The sequence below is a fragment of the Mus pahari genome, chromosome 18 (genome assembly GCF_900095145.1).
Source record: "Mus pahari chromosome 18, PAHARI_EIJ_v1.1, whole genome shotgun sequence".
Classification (NCBI taxonomy): Eukaryota; Metazoa; Chordata; class Mammalia; order Rodentia; family Muridae; genus Mus; species Mus pahari.
Window position 1 is genome coordinate 34940488 of NC_034607.1, and position 24127 is coordinate 34964614.

The following is a 24127-nucleotide window of genomic DNA, read 5'->3' on the forward strand; positions in this document are numbered from 1 at the left end:
TAATCTTGGCCATTCTGACTGGTGTGAGATGGAATCTCAAATAAACCCATTAAAAAATGGGGTACAGAGCTAAATAAAGAACTTTCCTGTGGGTTTTATTATATATCTTCCATCTTTGCTTATATAGTTCTGTGTAGGTGACCTTGTGTTTCCGCTCCAGGCCCACTGCTCTGAAGAAGCAAAACGGGAGGTTTTCTGTTCCTTGGAGACTCCTTGTCAGAGCCTTCATCTTATTAATATCTGGCATGAAGATCAGTGACATTTTGAGTCTCTTTTGTTAGCTCTTAGCACCTATCACCTTAAGACCTGGCTAGCGCATGATGAGTTGAAAAAAAACCTCTTTTTCTCAAAGCGATTTTACTGATATTTGATGTACAGTTTAATGTCTTTGACTCAATAACTTCAAAACAATGTGTAGTATGTAAAATGTAAATCACCCCCAAAATATGGCTTAACAATGTTTATAAAGGGATATTTGTCTTAACTACATAATAATAAAATATATAACATCTAATTGTATCCATAGAATTTGTAATCCAGAGTAAATATTATTTGCTGCTCTGTTTCCTTGGAACCTCCCCAAAGTAGCAAACCTCTGTAAATATTTTTAAATTTTGGGACACAGAAATATGGGGCTTTTAAACCTTTAAGTAGGTATTGATGTAAAGAGCGCTAACATACTTTGAGTAAGAACACCAAGAACTTATTTAGCATATTGGTACTCTAGGTGATGGTCACTCCTTTGAGGATAAGTCCCTGGGCCTGGAGCGAACAAGATGTTTCTATATCATGTTTTCTTATTGTGTTAATACAGTTGTTTTTATTGTTTGTTTGTTTGTTTTGTTCAGCCCTGAAAACTGTATTCTTGGAAAATACAACTTACATATTAGCATGTGGACATTTTCTCATCTTGAGGGAGGAGAAAGTTGAAGGATTGCATGAGCTATAATATGAGGTTGGCAGTAACCAAGATGAACAGGAAGAGGATGCTAGGGCAGGATCCGATGGCTTCTCTGCCTGCAGCAGATGTTGCTGTTGGCAGGGTTGTAGAATGATGAGCATGTGCTTATAGAGAAGCAGATTTAGATTTTGGTCTTTGTTTCTGCGATCAAACCTCATTCTCTTTGCCAGGCTGGGGTAGTTCCCTTGTTAAAAAGAGTCTTAGATCTTTAAGGGTCTTTCTACTTTGATAAGTCTCAAGTTAGTGGGTGATGAGAATGGAAGATGTTTAGAGCAGGTCTGGGTGGTACCTCTCAGTTTTCATGGCAGAGCTGAAGAGGTTGTATCTGAAACAGTGGCTACTGGCCTCAGCATTAGAATGACAGCGAGTCATGGTTGTCCTCAGTTTTGGTAAGGTGAAATGAAATCTCACTAATAGCATCCTTAAATAGATACTGAGAAAATGCTGGGTGCAGAGTTATTTATATTCCCAATTTTTCTTTTGTTTGTTTGTCTTCCAGCAGTTCTTAGCTCTACCATTTCCTAGTCTTACATATGACTGACCCATTTTCCAATAATCAGTGAAACTAATTTACAGATGTACTTCAGGAAGAAGGTGTTCATAAACTACAGGAAATGTCACTCTCTGTTTTTGTGTAAGCCTTTGAAATTACTATAGAGATTTTCTTTGGAGACTGTTGCCTTAGGGCCAAGTATCTGAACAAAACAGAAGTGCTTTTCTTTTTGTTGATGACATATAAGTTTCAATAGAACCACGGAGAAGGTTGCCATATACTCTTGCATTGTTTCTCTCCATGATTAATTTCGTTTATCTTCAGTTCATATTCCACATGGGACCAGAGCACACAAGAATTCTTAAAGTGTGTTTGAAGCCTTAAATGGAAGTAGCACTCTGTTACTGGAATTATCAGTCAGAAATTTTTTATTTCCTGCAGTTCACAGAGCCAGTCTGTGTCACCCTCAGGCAGGTGTCAGCTGCTGGACCAGGGACCCCAAGGCTCTAAAAACCCTCGAGGTTTCTAGAGACCTTTGTCCAGCAGTGAAGGTGAAATAGGGCACTGTAGGCACTCTAGCAACTCAGCGTCTTTAACTGGAAGCCCTAGAGGTGCTCAGAGGCACTGACTAAGTAGAGATGACCACTGAAACCCATACTCTCAGCACATGACGTGAACAAGGTCACAAGCAGGGAACAGCAAGCATGTCCAGCCATGTGGGTTACCTCACCATCACACAGTCCTCCCTTTCCGCATGACAGATCTTAAATTCTTAGTGGAAATGGACCAAATGTACAAATGTAGCAAATTTTACTTTATATTTCTTCAGCTATTGGCACTCATTTTTTTTCTTTCAGGACATTGTTTTTGTTTCCCCAGTGATTCAGCTTTATTTTGAGCTTTTAGGAGCATCGTTTACAACCTGGGGGTTCATAGCAGTGGCCGTATTTTCTTCAGCTCATGGTGATTTCTCTACTTATACCAAATGTGAGTAGAAGATATAGTATATATTTTTCCCTTTTCAAAGGTGTTCTGCATTCATCAATAGCAGTGTGGATTTTTTTTTTTGTAAAATAATTAACTGATGGAGGATGTTAAAGCTTCAGGAGCTGTGAAGAACATTTAGTTCAATCCTGTTATTTTTAGGAAAAGAGAAAAATCCATGTCTGGAGAATATAAACCATTCATTCAAGCTGAAATAACTATTTATTGCTATGTTCAGTTTGACCTTCGATTACTTGGCCTTTAATTCAGCATTTTTTTTTTTTTTTTGGTTCTGTCATATGGTGTTAAATAGTTTTCTCTTTTCAAAATAAATCAATTGAATGAGTACCTCATGAAATGAATGTAAATTGCTTCTGACAATAAAAAAATCATATATATTATATATACGTGAATGTGTCAACATATCTAAAACCTTGGTTTATCTAAAGAGCATAGAGGCACAGAAAACAGGTAATTTATGTTCAGAGTAACAGGTAATAATAGTTTCGTGGGGGGATTCCTTTTCTTTCTAGATAGAATTCCAACAGCCAATATATGTGTGAGCCAAGTCTCCTAACCGGCACTCTGAGTGACAGATAGCATATTATAGATTTCATTTTACTTTGAATGATCCAGTGATTGTCAAAGAGCTCTGGCAGCTGTCACGTGAGCATAATCAGGACTCGTTCCCATTGCGTTGCAGTTTTGCTGTAGAAGCAAGTGATTCTGCTTGGAATTATGCAAACGTCTTGTGTATGGACTGCGTGAAGAGGGCTAAACCACGTGTAATGAGCTACCATAGAAGATTAGGCCTGATTTGGGTGTTCATCCCAGTCAGAGATAATCTTGGTCAATGTGATTAGATTACCACTGCCCTGCTCCTACTCATTATCCTGGCGAAAGGTGAAATTATGGAATGTGGGCAGGAATGTGGGTGAATCTGTGTGGAGCCTCATAGAAGCCTAGATTCTCAACCTCTACCCTTCCCAAACCAAAAACATGTGTGTTGGTGAGATTCCTAGGTGATTCTTGAGTGTTAAAGCGGGAGGGTCTCTGACTTACGGCACCTTTTATTAGTTTGTTCCTTTACTAATTGCACAAAGACATCTGTGGTGACTTTGGATGTGACATCTGCCTTGCAAAGAGTCTTGAGCCTTGCCTTCAGGCCTTTCTTCAGCAAGGACTTGTTGAACTGCTCTAGGCACCGGGTCGTGAAATTGGACCAGGTGCTCGGGGATGAAAAATGGGTCAGACACTGTCTCCCTTCTTTAGGCTCAGAAGTCCTCTCAGACCTGGTGAGGGGAAAAACCAGATGATTTGCAGAACGATAGGATCAACTCCAGAATTCTGTACAAGGTGCCTCTCAGCCTTGGAAGGTTCCCCAGGTCGTCGAGGCTAGAGGGGGGGAAGAGGGAAGCTCAGTCTATGCTTCCTCGGTTGATATCTAAGAGATAAATAGGACCTAATGTGCTTTCAATTGTGTATCAAAATGCCTCAAATGTCCTTTTATTGTTGTTGCATAGTTTCTGAAAAGTCAGGGCATGGCTTGATTGTGTTTACCGCTCTGTCTAGGTGACATCAGTAAGGCTTTGGAGTTTAGCATCGTTACCGGGTGCTCCTGTCTGTTGGCAGGCTTGTTTCCCTCTCCTTGGCCATCAGGCAGGATTCACTCAGCTTCCCGGAGCTGCGGTTCCTCAGCAGACTCTCTCTGCATGGTGAGCCACATCCTCGGAGATGGAGAATCTCTTACTCCATCTTCTGGGTCACATCATGTTGTCCCACCCGACGAGCGGCTTTTGTCTTGTGATGCACCATTATCACCAAGTAGGGCGACTCACTGAACTGCTGGAGGTGCCAGTGCAGGAAGCAGTGTTGTGTGTCTTGAGCTGAAGGTGAGAGGGGGTTTAGAACACACACTGATGACCTCACTTTGGTGATCGTGGAGTCGGGAGATCGTTGGGCATCTGTGCAGTCCTGCTTTGGATCTGGGCATGAACACTTGATGAGGGGCGATACTTGCTAATTGTTGTTTCTATGGCCGAGGATGCTCTGTCTGGTATGGCATGGGAACTACCTTGGGATGACGATGAAGCTATCTTTAGAGAGGTATATTCAGGGAGGACAAGGGAGAGGCTAGGCTGGAAGGACAGCAGTGAGCATGCAAATGCGCACAGACATCGCAGTCAAGGGCATGTTACAAGGAGATGGGGATGCCAAGGAAGCCCATCTCCCTAGAGTGAGCCCCTGATAGAGCCTGGACACTATGGCTTATTTACCTTTAGCTAATCAGCGACTGGCACATAATAACCGCTCAATAGATACTTGTTAAATGGCAGATTGTCTCGGTTGTAAGACTCTTGTTTACTCTTCCCTAATGCTCCTCTCATGAGGGATTATGCTCATTTGAGACATGTTTCTTTAGTCAATAAACAATAGCAGGCCGACTAATTTAATTTTAAAGTCCCTGGATACATTATTAGCAGTTTGAAGTCTGGCAAAAATAACTGATCGCTCCCATTAGTTGAAAACCTGCCATATGTCACATGCTGGGCTAAGGCTGTTCTTCCACAGGACTGTAATCCTCAAAAAGTCCCATTAAGAAAATAGGACTTTCTGGAAGACAGACAGGAAACCGCACTCCATAGAGGTTAGAGAAGTCATCTGCCTAGAATCACACAGATAGGAAGAGGGGCCTTTGGAAGTTAAGCTTTCATCTATCTTGATTCTAAAGTTTGTACACAGACAGAACTCTCTCATTGTGTGCAAAGTATTAGGTAACCTAGAGAGCATATGAAACCATAAGGCTCCTGTAATGAAAACAGTGTGCTACTGGCACACAAAGAGGCAGACAGACAAAACAAACAGAACAGAAAGCCAGAAATAGGTTGGAATACATAGATTTTTGAGGCTGATGGGGACAGGAGGCTGGTAAGTAGGGACTCGTGAGTAGCTTCCTGGATAAAATGCCTTTTTACCTCACCTTCTTTCCTAGTACAGGTTAGATTCTGAAGAGTTCAATGTGCGGGATGAGCCACAGGGATGAAAAAGGGGTAGTTTCTTGTCATCTCAGAATAAAGAGGCTTTTTAACCTTTTATCAGATCTAAATACCATAAAACAAAGGCTTGGTCATTGTATTTCTTAGAATAACAGAGCAAGTTCCAGGCCAGCCAGGGATATACAGAGAAGCTCTGTCTAAAAAAAAAAAAATCATAAGCAAGATGGAAAGAGAAATGACAACCTGGAAAAATTATATATATATATATATATATATATATATCAACACACACGCACACATACACACACACATCCATATTATATATACACAGCACACAGCATACCATAAACAAGTGACTAGTTTTCCTATTTTATTAAGATCAAAAGATGGGCAGTTATTCCAAGGGGAAAGTATGGATAGAAACGGTATTCTACTGTAAAAGAAATAAAAGTAATCTTTCAATCAACAATGCGACCTTTAACCTCTTCCTCACGGAGCAGATGCTATGGTAAGCACCCTTTTGTCACTTTGCCCTAAACCCCCCAACTTAGAGTACACACTACTGTCATGGCTATGGGAAACAAACACCTGACAGTCTTGTACCCGTGGGGAGAAGCAGTCAAGGATGACTTAACTCAGCAGAGCTTAGCAACTCTGGGGTCATGTCTTCTTCGATGGGCAGTGCCTTGCTACCGTAGCTCTGCACGTAAGACTTGCAAGTGTTCGGAGAAGGCTTTTGCTGCAGCACTGTAACTTGGACAAAACAGCATGGCTAACAACCTACATATTTATTAATATGGAGCCAGATAAAACCCGACACGCACATTTATTGTAATGCTGTGCTGCAGTGGAAGGTGACTACCGGGCCGCTGTATAAACCTTCCTTCTAGGGAAGTCCTCTGTCAAGTAAAAGGGCCAGAGAAAACAGAACTACAACAGAATGTCTTTGGAGACAAGGGCAGGAAAGTAAGCACAGACAGCCATGTTTCTTTGTATTTTCACAGTGGAAAATTTGCAAGGATGTACTATAAACTAATGAAAGTGTTTACTGCTTAGAAACGCTATGAGTTGGCCATATAGGGGAAGGCAGGTGGGAATGTTGTCATTGCAAAATTTTATTCTATCTATCTATCTATCTATCTATCTATCTATCTTTCTTTCTTTCTTTCTTTCTTTCTTTCTTTCTTTCTTTCTCTCTCTCTCTCTCTCTCTCTCTCTCTCTCTCTCTCTCTCTCTCTCTGCATGTATCTATGCATCTTTCTTTCTTTCTTTCTTTCTTTCTTTCTTTCTTTCTTTCTTTCTTTCTTTCTTTCTTTCTATCTCTATCTATCTATCTATCTATCTATCTATCTATCTATCTATCTATGTATCTATCTATGTATCTATCTATTTATCAATAGATTAGATGTAGATTAGATATAGTCACAGAGACAGACATAGATTTAGACATGCAGACATGGGGAGAAGCGGGGGGGGGTATAGTCAAATATTATCCACTTACATGTTGGAGTGCATGAACTCAAACACAACATACATTACCCCCTTAACAAATCATACATGTAGAAACACACCAGGCTAAAGCCTAGGTAGGAACTGTCATTTATGGCTGCATAAGCAATTGGCAGTCTGGTGCTGTCACAAACTGTTTCATTTGCTCACCCGACTGTGTTCCTTAGCGTTCCTTTTCCGTGACATAATGCCCAAGGTAAATATGTGAACAGGGAGAAATATTTATTTTGATTTGAAGGTTCAGGCGTTCCAGTCTGCAGCTGACTGACTACTTTGATTGCAGGCTGGTCACATGACACGGTGCTGTGTGGCCAGAGTGGGCTTTCTTACCTCAGGGGAGGGGTAAGTGAGAGCAGGGGTTGGGCCTGGGACAACTGAGGGAAGGGTAGCCCGTAGAAAGGAAGAAGTTGACAGGGCAGCCTTCTAGAGTCACTTAAACTGGCCATCCTAAGGACTCCACTGTCTCCTGGTACGACTACAGACTGTTGCCCAACCCTTCAACATGGGACCCTCAAGAGACACATGATAGAAAAAAAAAACTTACTGATAAGCTTTAGTCGCATATCTATATATATCACAGGTTAGTTAATTTACCATTGCAAGATGGTATTTCACAGCATAGTCAATGGCTTTTCACAGCACAAACCTAGTCTAAACAAAACAAAAGGAAACAACAAAAGCCATAAAACAAAAACAAAATGCAAAAATAAAAACTAAAAAAACTAAAAACAACAAAACAAAACAAAACAAAAAACCAAACAAACAAACCAAAGAACCAAACCACAATATAAAAGTGAGCACTTTTTTTTTTTTTTTTTTTTGGTTTCTTTCGAGACAGGGTTTCTCTGTATAGCCTTGGCTGTCCTGGAACTCACTTGGTCGACCAGGCTGGCCTCAAACTCAGAAATCCACCTGCCTCTGCCTTCCGAGTGCTGGGATTAAAGGTGTGTGCCACCACGCCCGGCGAAAGTGAGCACTTTTTAAAACAAGTCTTTTGTTGAAACTTAGTTGAAAGCTGTGCCATGATCATGTGCACTTGTCTTTGGTCTAATGGCTGTGGTAACGAGGGTTTGTTTGTCCTAGATGGACAGCCTTACTAGATGTAGCTCCTCTTATTGCTATATCCAGGTTGGCCCCAAGCAACTTGGAATAGTCAGTTTCTGTTACAGGTTGCCGAGACAGGGCCCAAACTTAGGGAGGAAAAAACTTGAGGAAATGATTGCGGGCTGAACGCACTGAATCATCAAATTCACTTTCTGTCATCAGTCACTAATTAGGAAAGAACTTGTGTACATCACCCGCCAAATTTTCATCTTCTCTGATGACAATTTGTTCTTGGGAGCTAATCAAGAGATGTGCATAACCGTATTTCCGAAGATGAATTAAGGGCCCACCCCACACCTTTTATCTAGAGGATTTTTCAAAGGCAGAAATTCTGTTCTAACATTTTCGCTTCTCACACACACTTTTGACAGGTAGCTTACCTTCTGTATAGCCACAAAACCATGTAAGTAAGGTGGTTACTAGGCCCATATTTTGAAATGACTCTTGCCTCTCTTTCAGTCAGTCAGTACATAAATTAAAAGCTAGAGCACACAGTGTTCGCTGAGGGGTCTGCTTTACTCTGAGACTTGACCTCAGCGTGTCTAGTGAATGCTTTAACTTCAAGAAGAGGTGTAGGCACATCTTAGGATTGCTTGGGATTGTTTTGTATGTTTTATTCAGTATGTGTGGTTTTCTTTCTTTCCTTTTTTTTTTTTTTTTTCTCATCCCTTCCCCTGGGTCATTGAAACCATTTGTCCCTTTTAGATGGTCAGTGTGGTTCCAGTTTGCTGATGTTATTTTAACTGGTACAGTGAGGTTACCCCAGATAACTGAAAGGAGAAATGGGAGTGGAGCTGTGGGGGCGGGGCTAACATCCTCCAGTCAGCCACTGGCATGCAGCTCTCAAGCCCAGGTATGGAGGTTGTCTCTGCCTTTAGAGTCAAGGCTGTTAAAGCCCACTCACTCTGCATTTATCCAGTGAGCAACGAGGCTGAATGAATAGATTTATCTCCTGAGAAGAGATGGTGGCACACACCTCCTGGCACCCACTGGAAGGCACTGGTAGTGTGGCTAACCCTCGTTAACATGGATGGCCACAGATTTGCTGCCTGTGAAGCCTCAGTGTTCAGTGTGGAAGCACTGCAATGGGTAATGCCGTCAGCCTGACATATTAAGAAAAGAAGCCTTTGTGACACGCTTAGAGGGGTCACTTTGATAAGGTTAATTGAGAGGAGACTCCAACACCATTCCGTACACTTGATGACAGGATTGCACAGAAATAACAAAGCTGGCTGAGCACAGGCATTTCATGTTCTCCAATTCCTGACCCTGGATGCCATTTGACCTGCTCCCCCAAGATCCTGCGGTCATGACTTCTCACAGCGATGGGGCCAAAATGAATGCTCCCTTCCTTAGTTGCTTTTGTCGGGGTATTTTAGCGTGGCAACAGGGAGCGTAGTCAATGCAAGCAATTCTACTTGAATAAGGTCTAAACCCCACTCTCTCTCCATTCCAGGGGCAAACTGAAGAAGAAAAGAAGCCGGGAGAGGTTGCCACACCTTCAAACCAAGGTAATCATAGCTGTCTGCTGTAGTACAGTCCACCGCGAGCAGGTTTACATGAAAACTGTTTGGCGTTTCAGTTGTTTTAAGCTTCTTAGTTTCCAGATAGGATGCTGTTACCTCCAGTTGACTCATGGTTGTACATACACTGGTGTCGACTTTATCAATGACCTGTCATGTTTTTCAGACATAAAACTTATAAAGGACAACAAGTCCACAGTTCTTATTTTTGTGTATTGGCCTTTTCGAGGAGCTGTGAAGGAGGCCATTTCTGGTTTGTAAACTTTCTCCATTTGTGATGGATGCTGTAGAACATGGCATCAAGTTTTTAAATAATAGAAACAACTAAAACATTTTATATCTTTAATTTCAATTTCTAAAAGACTACTTACTATTGCTTAACTTTTGGGTACAATATTGAAAAAAATCTATGACCTCAAATGCATTTATTTTTATTACATTGCAATACTGCATGTTGCTTTAAATGAATATTCTTCTATTGCGGCCACCCTAGGCCTGTTGTGTTCTTTGCTGAAAAAGCAGAACAGGATGCAGTTCTTTGATAATTATGTAACTTGATGTTCAGATCCGTTGGAATATACTTCAGTTATACAACACTAAAACTTTAGAAATGAAATTGCCCTGCACATGGTCCAAACAGCAGCCTTATTTTCAACATTATTGTTTTCTTAATTCTCAGAGATAGGTTGATATCTATTACATTGTCATGTCTCCCCGGTGCTATATTTTCACACTAATGTAAATTGAGTATTTATTTTTACCTTCTGTGGTTGCATCAATCCCCTTGGAAAAAAGAAAAATCAGCTTAGATGAACAATTTAAGTCTTTTTAGTTCCTCATGCTAAGGTTCTTTACCAGTTTAGTGCTTGCATTTTGACTACATGCAAATGTTTGCTCCTCTTGAATACTTTTCCAGGTTTTATGCAAAATTAGCTTACCATTTTGTTCTCTGTCTATGGACTCATTTTGTAGTTTATCATTTTATTCTCCAAAGCTTCTTGCTGTGCTTTACCCCACCCCAAATTCAACATTATTAATCACATTATTAATTGCCTCTGGGATATAACGAAATGCTTAGAGGAAGGGATAGCCTTGTTTTCTGTATATACAATGCTATTACTTGCTAATTATAACAAGAATATTGTAATCAGGAGGCTTTGGGAAATAATGTATACTTTTACTATGTTTAATTGAGTGGATGAGCAAAAGCTCTCATTGTCACATTATTTTAGTATCTTAGTGGAGATTTTTCCCACTTACAGATTGTAGAACAATCAAGTGTTTTCTTTAGAGTTCTTAAAAATCTGAAGAAACTTGGCCACTTATCTGGTATCTTAAAAAAAAACATAATAATAAAAGAACAAACCAGAACTGTGTATGCACACACTGATATGTACATGTAAGTAGAGAATTGTACTCAATATAAACACAAAATACTTAGTAGCAGTTTTATATTCAGTACGTGCTTTCTTGGGTATTGTTACTGTACAATTTGGGTGCCTGACCTATGCCCCTAACATTAAGCTAGTCTGTGCTGAAGGCAAGGGAGCTTTGAGTAACCACTTGGCTTATTCAGAACATTCTCCACAATTTGAAGCTTGTATTCAACAAGTTGTTTCTATCCTACTGAGTCTTTCTGGTTAGTCTATTTCCCTTCTCTGTAGATGTTGAGATAAAGGTTCAGCGCACTGCAATATTGCTCAGGAATGAGCTGGGGAAGGTAGCTGCTGAAAAATCACTAATGGTGCTTTGTATGCTCATATGTGTCCTCAGGGACAGGCTGAACTAGATTTTCCTGAAAATAGTTTTTTTTTTTCTTTTTTTTTTGATATTTATGTTTTGGTTCTTTTGGAAACTCTTTGGCTAAATTCTTCCTGGTGACTAAGCAAGTAAATAACTCTCCTAGATCTATGTCCTCCAAAGAAGCTTTGTACTAGCACACATTGATTAATATGCACTCGTCAGTAAGTATGTCATAAAATCAAAGAATTATACTTGTCAGTCAGTATTGAGTTCATACATGTTGGCCAACCCTTGAATCTTGTGACATTGGTTATAACGACAAACGTTGAAAAGGAATCGGCAATGTATTAGGTTCATAGGAAAAATATTGTGGCTAATATATCTGTAGATAATCATGTCACATGTCCTTTTGGAAACTTTAAATCACCATAAGAAAATCTGGTGTCATCTTTAGTATGTTAATATTTTGGGTACCATTATCTTTAGGTTGTTTAATTTTAAAAGTTTACCTACAACAGTCACTCGTGGTCACAGCCTATGGCTGGGTGAAGCTTTCTCACATTTCTGGATTACCCAGAAAATTGTAAATATGACTTTTCACTAAGTGTTATATGTGTTTTCTTTTGATCCCTGTTTTCTAATCTTCCCTCGCGGGCAGAAGGTGACATAGAGCCCATGTTTCTTACCAGCCATTGCTGATCCCTCGCAGGCAGAAGGTGACATAGAGCCCATGTTTCTTACCAGCCATTGCTGATCCTATTCTCCATCATCTCTAACTCCTCTTGCTTAGCTCAACTCATGGAGGGTTGTTAGAGTGATGTTGGTTGAACAGATCCATCAATCTTCCAGATCAGCAGTGGTTTTCATGTTCTGATTGACTTACTCTTTCACTGGTATCTGTAGGTTGATCTTCTGCCCTAACGCCCAATCTGCCTTGCCATCAATCCTTCACTGAATATCATGGGCCAATAGTCACTCCTCACCCAGCCATTTCTAATTCTTGCCTCAAACTGGTCACTTTTCCTTCAATGTATCCAGCTGGCAAGTCTCAAGATATTCATAGTTTGGAATAGTTGGAATAGTGCTAGTTATTTAAATCTATCCTTCAACTTGTGTGTGTGTGTGTGTGTGTGTGTGTGTGTGTGTGTGTATGTGTGTGTGTGTGTGTGCGCGCACGCATGCACTTGTGTATGCATGTGTATGTGTGCTTCTATCCTACTAAAATCTATCTTGATTCTCTGAGTAGAGGGTCTTATCTCCTTACTTTGGAATATTGTTAGAGATGTCTTATTTTTTTGGCACTCACCTGTCACCTGCTTCTAGCTACTTTGTGCTTTGCTGTGGCCATTCAAAACACACCGTCCTTCTACCTAGCTTAATTCTGGCTCTTCCTCTCCCTGTCCCTCTGCCTGTCCCTATCCATTCCTCTCTCCCCCACCTCTCTCTTCCCCCCCTCTGTGTGTGTGTGTATGTGTGTGTATGTGTGTGTTTCAAGACTTCCTGTTTTGCAAACTGATGTAATAATGTATTGAAGCTATTTAGTATTAATTTGCCAAATGGGCTGAAGTAGAATCAATGACTCCAAAGATATTTCACTTCCTTTCAAGGGTTAGTTTTGGTGCTAGAAGGTGTTGGCCATCAAGAGATTCCAACAGCTTCAGAGACAGACCCTCAACTATAATCACAGAGTTCTTCCTTAATGCCACTAGCTTTCCTCCTGGATATAGTCACAGACCTGCTTTCTTTCAGAATGAGTGTGCCAGTGGTGCTAAAATGTCTGCATCCTCCCAAATTTAGTGGTAGATCAGTTCATTCTTTGTGATGCAATTTCTCACCATAATGGATAGCAGCGCTAAGAGAGCAAATGCATCTTACTTTAGTCAATGTTTATTAATATGAATGGCATTTACTATCATTGAACGATCAATTAAATATTTAGGCATTTGTTACTTTGAACTTAAAAAATTAAATTTCACTGTGCCAAAGTGCTTACTGGATGATAAACAGGGGATTCTTTTTAATTAATGAACCTTTCTCAGGGTCCTGTAATAACTGAGGAATTCATGTGCACTTTAATTAAGAGTACTGCTCTTTAATAAGTAATTTTTTTAGTACATATTTTCATATTATTTGCCTGTCCTCGCTAATGGCTTATAAATGAGTTACTCTTTGAACCTACCTTTTTTAGATTCCAGTCTTCTCTGTGGTGTTCTGCCAATTCTAGGCAAGTTGATGGGGCTGTGACTATAGTCACAAAGGAAAGAAACACATGTGCTCTCCTCTGGGAGTTGTGGACCTATCAGTGAAGCCAGGTGGGGGCCAGGCCCTGTATTCATGAAACCTGTTTTATGAAGACGGTCTTTATACTATACCTCGAATTTCTTAATAGCTGAAAGAACACAGCACAGTAAACACTTTCCATCATGGTAGAACTTCTATGAAACCTGCAGGTGACTCGTGTGTTTTAAGCTGCCCCTCACGGAGGAGCCCTGCGGAGGCAGCATGTATTCGTCTGCTGCATCTGTGATCAGTCCATCGTTGATGATGTCAGTGGACTCTGAGAAGATATCTGAGTGCTTGACGCTCATGTCGGACTGACTGAAGGACCTGCTCCAGAAGAGCTTTAGTTCTAGAGCACACACCACAAGGGCTTTGAGGGGTGCATGGGTGGCTTCAGAACCAGAGACCCATCTTTCCTCTTCAGGCCCCAGGTCCTCTTCCTGGAAGGCTTTGTGTGATTTGGGTTCCCAGGCGATGGTCTATACAGCAGTGTGCATCGCACTTGAGAGACATTTTATTTGTGTTCACTTACCTTCTGCTACTCAGATGACAGTTACAATGTTGGACATATTTTAATGTCCAGTTAGACCCAAATGGACACTATTCATTTGGAAACGTAAACCATGGGCTTATGTGGTGACGGGCTGGGTATAAATGACTGTTCCTAGTCCCCAAGTTCCACAGTTTGGATTCTTGCCTGTTTCTTCAGTCGTGTGTCTTTGAGGGGATATCCCAGAAGTCACTTTCTCTTTTTTCCTCTTTGCATCCCATTAGTCGGCCCAGGGCTCTGCATTGCACCCCATTTGATTATAACTCTGGCTCTTTGCCAAGCTCTACTACCACTATGAGAGTACCGGTCCTCTTTCCTTTTCACTAAAGTCTAGACAGGAGGCAATTCAAAATTGCAAATTTATTAGATTCCAACATTTTCCCATTAACTTCTTGCCCAAGTTGACCCTATTATAGTTTGGTCACTGGGGTCCTTTAAGCAGGTCACTGTCTCTTTGATAGACATCTATTTTTATTTGAACACTGACATTGGGGCTTTCAGAGACCACTGTAGCTTTTCGTCAAGAGCCAAAAGCCAGAGGAACTAGATATGTATACTTCATGCCTTGGTAAGGCTATTATTTGACCTCTTAAGCTTATAGTCTTACCTGTACAGTAACTCATAGAATGTTCAACACTAGAATTACATTTCTCTGCTGATTTCTCTATGCATGGCTGAGTGCTACACGCATTCCTCTAAGACAGCATTAGTCACAACTGTGATCTTGATGTGCGAGCACAGCTATATAGAAAATATTCAGAGCAGGCTATGTAGGGGAAGAGGAGTTGGGGGTTGCAGGGGGGAGTGAGGGTGGAAGATTGCAGAGCCACAGAGAGTCAGGCAGCTTGAATCTTGAATGTCCAGCCAGGTCTCTGTCTTCAGCTCAGGGTAAATGTTCTTCTTAATGTGTGTGTGTGTGTGTGTGTGTGTGTGTGTGTGTGTGTGTATAAAATTCACTTGTTTGCATTTCAAATAGTATCCCCCTTCCAAGTTTCCCCTTTACATACCCCCATTCCATCTCTCTTTTCCCCTCGTCGCCCTCCCCTTTGCTCCCCCACCCACTCACCCACTCCTGCCTCACTACTCTAGCATCCTCTTAATGTTGGGGCATCAAACCTCCACAGGACCAAGGGCTTCCCCTCCCACTGATGCCAGATAAGGTCATCTTCTTGTACATATGTATCTGGAGCCATGGGTTCCTCAGTGCGTACTCTTTGTTTGGTGGTTTAGTCCTTGGGAGCTCTGGATTAGTTAGTTGATATCAGTTGATGTTGTTCTTTCTATGTGGTTGCAATTCCCTTCAGCTCCTTCACTTATTCCCCTAGCTCTTCTATTAGGGTCCCCAGGCTCAGAATAATGCTTGGCTGTGAGTTTCTGCATCTGTATAAGTCAGGTACTGGCAGGAGAACAACCATACCAGGCTTCTGTCAGCAAGTACTTCTTGGTATCAGCAATAGTGTCAGGGGTTTGGTGTAAATGGGACCTCCACCTAGGAATACATCCCATCTGCAGACAACAATATATATATTTTAAATTGTTATTCTGCAGAATGATTCTTTTGCTATTTGAAATCAAGCACAGACTGTGTGCCTATAATCAAGCAGACAGGTCTTGCCACTTGATCGGCCCTGCCAGCTTCAATCAGTCTCTTATCTTAAGCCTTCATTTTTTTTTCCCTCGAAAATAGGAGAGATGGATAATATCACTTGGCCATGAAGTTGTCAGGATTAAATGGGAAAATGTTTATAATATCTTAGCCTCTGGGTAGATAGTATATAAATGAGTATCTTGTGAGCAGCTTAAGGAGGGGATTTATGTATTGTTTTTTAAGTAACTGTTAGGGTGTTTCTGGAATGAGCTCTCATATTTTGCTTTGGAGATTTCTAGAAGAATAATTTTAAAACAACATAAGCTATGGAATCAGCATTAGTTGTGATGTTCACTTTAGTGTTTATATCCCTTACTCTCCTGCAGGGATGAAGATCCTTGAAGTTTGGTAAATGTCTGTGTCTGAGAGCTGCACAGCAGGAGCCCTGGGGACCATCTTGCCTCTTCCTTTCTCCTTATCTCAGGCAGTCTGTCATGGAAGGCCTCTGCTTTTTGTTAAGGAGTAGATCTAAACTCTGTATGTTTCCATCTTGCACTCTTTCAACTCTAGCTATTGTCCCCCACCTTGCCTTCCCAGTTGGCTCCATCAAACATGCCTTTGATGGGACTCCATGCTGATGGCACAGTGCAGTTCTCTCTCTCTCTTCTCAAAATGGAAACTGGATTCTGTGGACACCTCCACCCTTTCTTTGCTTAAAAGTTCATCTCTCCCACAGCCTGCAGGCTGGGACAAGGGTCAAAATCCTAAGGCCTCAAATCCTTAGATCTGGCCTTCTGTGGTTTCTCAGCTCTTTTGCCTGTGGTCTGAAAGTTTGTGCTTCATTCAAGACCTGGCCAAGGGGCTCCTTACTTAGGTCTCTTCTGGTTTGAATGTCTTTCCATCTTCTTTTCCACATGCCTTTTGGATGAAGTTTTCTCCTTTGGTGCCACTTGTTAGAGCAGTCCCCTTGATCTCCTTGATTAAGTTCTCAGAGCCATGTAGTCTGATAGCCCATAATAAAGTTTGAAGTAATGAATTGCATTATTTGACCCAATACATTTAAAAAATAGTTTAACTTTATGTTATATACATTTGTATGAGGATGTTAGATCCCCTGGAACCAGAGTTTCATACAGTTATTACAGACTGCCATGTGGGTGCTAGGAATTGAACCCAGATCCTTTGGAAAAGCAGCCAGTGCTCTTAACTGCTGACCCATCTCTCCAGTGCCCCCCCCCCCCCACTACATTTTAAACCTGTACTAAGATTTACTATTGTTTCTTCAGGGCCTTGTACACAGTATGTCCTCTATATTATTTGTTGAACTAATTACTACAGAGACCAGTTAGTATATCTGAACACAGAGGTTGGATTCCAAGGCCAAAGACCGTGTGTACTGTGTACAGCTATTTGCATGTTGTCCTATAGCTAATAAAGGGACTGAAGCTATTTGGACCCCGTTCTATAGCCAATAAAGGGACTGAAGCTTTGCATATCATTTTATGCAGAGATAAAAATTTCCAGAAGCTGATAAGTTTTTTTTTAGTTCCTTCAGTGCCTATGGTGTCCGAGGGGCTGACAGAATCAAAAGAGGTTCAGGAGGAGGGGAACCTATATCTCATGCCAGTAGATTTAAGGAATCACTCATTGACTTAGGACCTGGGATCACACTGGACAGCAGACACAGGGGTGGTATTTATGCAGAGTCTGAGGACCTGGGGAATATAGGATGGATCTGGATTGGTCAGAAGCCGTGGAGACAGGAATTGAGGTTAGAAGGATTTGGGATCATCTAGTCCAGGTTCCCTGTTGTATGTTCGAGTACCCCTTTGTATTTGTTGGGCTCCTTTGTAGAAGAACAGACTTCATAGAAAAGAAGACTGAAGAGGTACAGAGAAAGGCAACCTGGTAGTGCACAGAAAGAGGCTCACAGCGCAGGCAGGGAAAGGAGGCTTCTGAAAGACACGAGTACTGTGTGGTGTCCATCTCCTCGGCTTTGCTGCTCTGTAGCTCATACCCAGAGGGAATCTGTGATAGCATTATGAAAGAGGAACAATTTTTTTCAAATAAGACTCAACCTACATAGAGCAATGTTTATGAAGGTTATCACTCTGTAATTTTACTTTTGCTATATGTTGGCATGTATTCTACATAAAGTCTATTTTTTTTTTCTACCCTTAATTATTTACAGTTGTCTTCACAGCACATAGGATTTTGGGAGAATTATTTTTCTCAGATGGCTGTCATGTTGATTCAATGTGAGCTCAGCCATTCAGTATTTAAGCTGACAAGGAAGCTGTATTGTACTGATGAGTTTTAAACCTAAAGGATGCCTGAGATTTGAAACCAATTTCTCAAATTAGTACACATTTATGGCTTATCACAGTAATTGGTCCATGAAATCAGATATTTATGCCGTGGCTAAACTTGGGAGAAATCACGTTTTCCATCTTAAAGTGATTAGCTGTTTTATTAGATGCATATTCCCCCCCCCCAGTCCTGTGACTACCCAACACTCTTTCAGGGTGTTATTTTTCTAGGTGATGTATACACAGAAATGATGGAACTCAGAGGTCCTTGAGTCTACAACATATATTGCAGATGACTCTGTTGTCTACCATGAGCCTTAGTTTAAATCAGAATACTGCACCAATGCACGATGACCATAATTCTAAGAGAATTCAGTGTTTATGCATGCCTTCCTCAGAGAAGATAAATATGATCATTTGGTTAATGTCCCTATTTCTTGAACTTTCAGATACTTTGTGGTGCTGTATCTGAACAGGTTATTAAATATCAGTGCTTATCTCTCCTGCTTTGCATCCTTATTAATATCCCAACCACAGCCACAGAGTAATCAGCTCAACCAGTACAAGTGCTATCTATCGTCGTCTGCAACACAGAGTAGACCGAGGTAGATCTCACAGTGTTAACGTCCCAGCGTGTCCCTGCCACATTCCTTCTGGCATCCCCAGTGGAGCCTAGCTCTCTCACCTCTTCTGATGTCTAGAAGCCAACTGTATTCCTTGGCTTGTGGCCTCTTCCTCTACCTTAAAAGCTCACAAGTTCTTGTCTTTCAGTCCCTTTGTTTTAGCCACACACTCTGACCATAGCTGGGGACAGTTCTCCACTCATGGAGATATGGTTCCCACTAGATTTTCCCAGCCATACTCTCCATTTTAAGTATCTTAACATATCTCCAAAGTTCATTTTCTTTTGGTCTTATAAAGCAACATTCATAGTTTTTAGGGATAAGGATGTAGGTGTCTCTGGAAGGGTGTTCTTCTGCCTATCAAAAACTCTTAAGTTGCAACATCACTTGGGGAATAGCATCATCATTTTTCTTTAGCACCTGGTACAGGGTTTTAGCCACAAGGTTTAACAGCTGCTGTATTTAATGTGTTAAAACACTATTACAATCAAGTGTGGCCTAAGATCTCTCTCCTACTGTCTGTGGGAAACCACTGGTCACAAGATTATGGGATCACTAGCTGCCTTGAATGTGATCTCCAGGAATTTTTTGAAACTGTTTTAGCATTTATTCATTTTTTTGAAATAGTACTAATTAAGTATTCTCCTTTTTCCCTATGTAGTAAGCTGAAGTTGATGTCCTAGTAGATTTCAAATTTACCTTCATCAAGAATGACTAGTTTCTCGCAAGGTTAGCAAGCTGGTGGTCCTGGGTTCTATAAGAAAACAGGCTGAGCAAGCCATTGGGAGCAAGCCATTAAGCAGCAGCCCTCCATGGCCTCTGCATCAGTTCCCGTCTCTATGTTTCTGGCCAACTTCCTTCAATAATGGACTATGATATGAAAATGTAAGTCAAATAAACCCCTTCCTTCTCAGCTTGCTTTTTGGAGATGGTTTTTCACCACAGTGATGGTAACCCTGAGACAAGTGCTGTTTCCAGGACCTTCCAAACATGCAGGTCTGTCCTCTTGAAGGATGCTTCCCCTCTTCATCCAACTGTTCCTCGTGTGAGAATTGACACTCATCATTGCTTTTGTCTGCTTCTTTGCCTTCAGTCCCCCTTCCCCCTTTGGCTTCAAGTGTCTATTCAGGGTTAGATAAATGCTTATTTTCTGTGTACTTTCTGTTGCTGTGACCAAAACAATAGAGAGGGAGAAAGACTGATTTGGCTTATATTTTCAGGCCACCAGCCATTATTGGAGGAAACCAGGATATGACCTTGAAGCAGAAATCATGGAGTAATACCCTTTGCTCGATCCCCTGCCTCCTGGGTCATGTTTGCATTCTTTTAAAAAAGATTTATTTATGTATTGTATGTAAGTACACTGTATCTGTCTTCAGACACTCCAGAAGAAGGCGTCAGATCTTGTTTGGAATGGTTGTGAGCCACCATGTGGTTGCTGGGATTTGAACTCAAGACCTTCAGAAAAGCCATCAGTGCTCTTAACCACTGATGCCATCTCTCCAGCCCTTGGCTAGCATTCTTAAAATCCCTTGGTCTTCCAGCATCAGTTTACAATCAAGATTGTACCCTACAGGTGTGCCCTCAGGCCAGTCATCTGGGCAATTCCTTGATCTGGGCTTTGCCCTCACAATTGTGTCAAGTTGACAATCAAAGCTTACCAGGATACACTGTTTCTGCCACTGAAATGTGTGGTCTTCATTCATTTCCTGTGGGGAATTACTTTTAAAAATATAATTACTTTTTATTTATAATAAAATTTATATTTATCATATCTATTTAGAAATCATATTTATATAATTTATTAAAATAAATATATTAACAAATCGAGAAATTGATGTTTAATAATTAATTAACAAATTAAAAGTGAAATAAAGTAAAATTATTATATTTACATAGATATAGTTATAATTATTTTAAAAGTCTAATTCTCCACTTGTTGAAGAATATCAACACCACTGTTCATTCCTCCTTTCCTTCTGTCTCTCTCATTCCTTTCCTTACTGTTGGCTTCTCTTCAGAACCCTCAGAACCTAAACACCCTAAACACATTTCCAGATACCTATTCTGGGTCCCTTTCATGCTTTACTCTCTATAAATCCAGAGAATCAACCGTTCTTTAACTCTGTGTACATTGGTGGTGACTAAATGCTAATTTCACACCTGGAACTTTTATGTTTAATGTCTCCTGGATGCTCCATCCCAAATGGCCTCCCTTTAGAGCTCTTTAAATTTCATGGTTTAAAAATTTAGCATCTCTGAAAACATATTCTGCTTCTTCTCTAAGCCCGGTCCTCTAGTTTTTGTCTTGCTTAGCTGCAAGCATCATCTCTTTGTTTAAAATAATCCTGTAGCTTCACTCCCTATATAGGCTAAGGACAGGAATTCTTAGCACGGGGTTTTAATTATATTCTTCCTCTTACCCAGAAAGAAAAATCACTCAAGGCTGCACAATAATGGGCGGGATGATAAAAATAGATGTTGGGACCATGAAGATTCATGGAGATTGAAGATAGGAGTTCTGACTAGAGAGTGTGGTTACTGCCCCTGTGCTGGGGCATCACAGCAGGAATATGGCACCTCTGCTGTTCTCCTGCACAAGCCACCTGCCGGGTTTGTGATGACAAAATGCTGGCCTCCTCGCCTCATCACTAGCATTTCTGGTTCAAGAGAAAACCACCTTCTCATTGTCCCTATAGGTATTTTTCAGGTGATGCTGATGTTGTTGGTCACATAGCCGGGAATCTTATTCCTTAAAGGTTCAGACACATCACCCATGAAAATGCTGATAACCTCCATCCCAACCCATTCTTTTCCTGTTTCGTAGGCTCTTCAGGCTATGTTAGAACAACGGCTCTCAAGCTTTAGCATGCCTCCATTTGTTGAAACGCATGACTGATCACAGCGCACAGAGTTTCTGATTCATCCTCCTGGAGTATAGTCTCCAAATTTGCATTTACAACAGTATTTGGGATCATATTAACCTTTTAAACCACATGAATTCCAAGAGCTCTACTATCTGCTCACCTCAGAAGACCCTTCTTTGTTCTCCTTTTGACTGAGGACATTTGTTAACAGTTCTCAGCCACGTGATCATGGAACACATGGATTCACCATCTCGAATTGGGATGTTCCAACCTCCAAAATAAATTGATGGATTGATTCTACTAGTTATTGATTATTATCATTTATTATTATTATTATTATTATTATTATTATTTTGGTGGTGATGGTGGTGGTAGTGGTATGCGTGTGTATGATGTGGTGTGGAGTATATATATCTGTATGGGTCAGATAACAATCCTCTGACATCTGTTTTCTCCTGATACCTTATAGGAATCAAGGATTGAATTCACATTCTAAGGCCTGCAGGCCAGTGCCTCTATGTAAGATGCCACCTTGCCAGTTTTCACAAATCTCTTTCTTGATTTTATTCCTGTCCCCTCTAAGTCTCCTTCTCCTTCAATGGTCTGGGCTTAAATAAAATCCTGGGCTTTAGCGCTTCCCTTTGTTTTGGTTGTTACTGTTGGTTGCTTTCTGGCTCCCCTACTTGCAGGACCAAGGCCCCTCTGACTTTCTCTCTGCTGTTCTCCTGGCTTGTCATTTTGTATTCACTGCCTTCCCTTTATAAGCATCCAGCTGTCTGCAAACTTTGCCATCTGCTCCCACGTCCAGCATGCCAGAGCTGCTGGAAGAGTCCCTGGGTGCACTTGGCTCCTTTGTAGTAATTAGTTCAATGAGTGGCTGTCTCAGTCGTGGCTCAATGTCCCCAGCTTTCCCCTCCTCTTCCTTCTGATGGCACAGTAGCCTTCGTTCTTTGATGGATGATTTTCCGAGCGGAAGGTCAGGGCTGTTTGCTGTCAATTCTTTTCAGGTTCCTCACGTGCAAGCTGAGTCTTCATTTTCATTTCCTCACTGTTTTTAAATCCCAGAGTGTGTTAGTTAGCAATCCTTTTCAGTTATGATATGTCTGAGATGAGTAGCACAGAAGATGTAAATGTTTGTTTTGTAGTTTCAGAGGTCCGTGGTCACTTTGAATCAATGTGTAGGGAAACATCTTGACAGCAGGAACATGTGGTAAAAGAGGCTGCTGCTTTAAAGTGACCAGGAAGCAGATAGGGAGGGGAGGGGGAGAGGGAGAAGGGGAGAGGGGTACAAACTCATACAAGAAGGAGGCAATGATTCCAATGCCCTCATTTAAAATTCTATTTGATATTTTATGTATAATAATTTTGGTTATTTTCATCCCCATTACTATCTCTCAATGAAACCCTTCTATGTTGGCTCTTTTTAAAACTATGTCTTTTTAAATGGCCCACTGAGTTTAATTTGGGCTGCATGAGCATTACAGGGTGTTACTTATTGGAGATAATGAGACAGGGACAGGAACACATGCAAATGAAAGGGTAAACAGTAGGGGAAAGAGTCTTTCTGTTCATCAGCTTTGAGAATCCAAGAGAGGGAGATTGGAGGCTCTTCGATGAGAGTCTAGACAGAAGGGTTTATGAGCACAGGTAGACATTCCCTGTTACAGTTCAGGTCTTGAGAATCCTCCTCTCTCAACACAGAGCCACACGTGTTTAAGTCTTGGTTCTTGATCTTCTCTCCTGGGCCTCTCAGAAACCAGTCTGTGCAGGAGAGCTCATGGGCCATAGAAGCAACAGAGCTTCCTGGACAGGGTCCCTTTGGGCCTTCATCCTCAGTCAGAAGGCAGAGCTGATCCTCAGACCTCTGTGTACCTTCCCCACCAGAGGAGAGTTGGCCTCCAGGGAGGGCTCTGATCTCAGAATTCAGGTGAAGATCACCATCTTCTATCCCAGGTCCCTCAGAGACCAGTCAACCATCAACGTAAGCCACTATATAAACAAACGGAAATACAAAAAGCACATGATCATCTCATTAGAAAAAATCCAACACCCATTCATGATTAACGTCTTGGAAAGTTCAGGAATGAAAGGTTCAAACCTAAACATAATAAAAGCAATATACAGCAAACCAGTAGCCAACATCAAACTAAATGAAGAGTAACTTGAAGCAATCCCACAAAAATCAGGGACTAGACAAGGCTGCCCACTTTCTCCCTACCTATTTAATATAGTACTTGAAGTCCTAGCCAGAGCAATTAGACAACAGAAGGAGATCAAAGGGATACGAATAGGAAAGGAAGAAGTCAAAATATCACTATTTCCAGATGATATGATACTAATTCCACCAGAGAACTCCTAAACCTGATAAACAACTTCAATGAAGTAGCTGGATATGAAATTAAGTCAAACAAATCAGTGGTCTTTCTCTGCACAAAGGATTAAACAGGCTGAGAAAGAAATTAGGGAAACAACTCTCTTCACAATAGTCAAAAAAAAAAATATAAAATACCTTGGTCTGACTCTAACTAAGGAAGTGAAAGATCTGTATGATAAGAACTTCAAGTCTCTGAAGAAAGAAATTGAAGAAGATCTCAGAA

General features: G+C 41.0%; 1 protein-coding gene across 1 annotated transcript in view; it reads left to right on the plus strand.

Moving 5' to 3' along the window:
- Window positions 1–24127, plus strand: part of L3mbtl4 (L3MBTL histone methyl-lysine binding protein 4) — a 424085-nt gene that overhangs the window by 57544 nt on the left and 342414 nt on the right. Inside the window, exon 3 of the mRNA XM_021218018.2 lies at window positions 9504–9558. Within this exon, the coding sequence (XP_021073677.1) occupies window positions 9504–9558 (55 nt within the window). The remainder of the gene's footprint in view (window positions 1–9503; window positions 9559–24127) is intronic.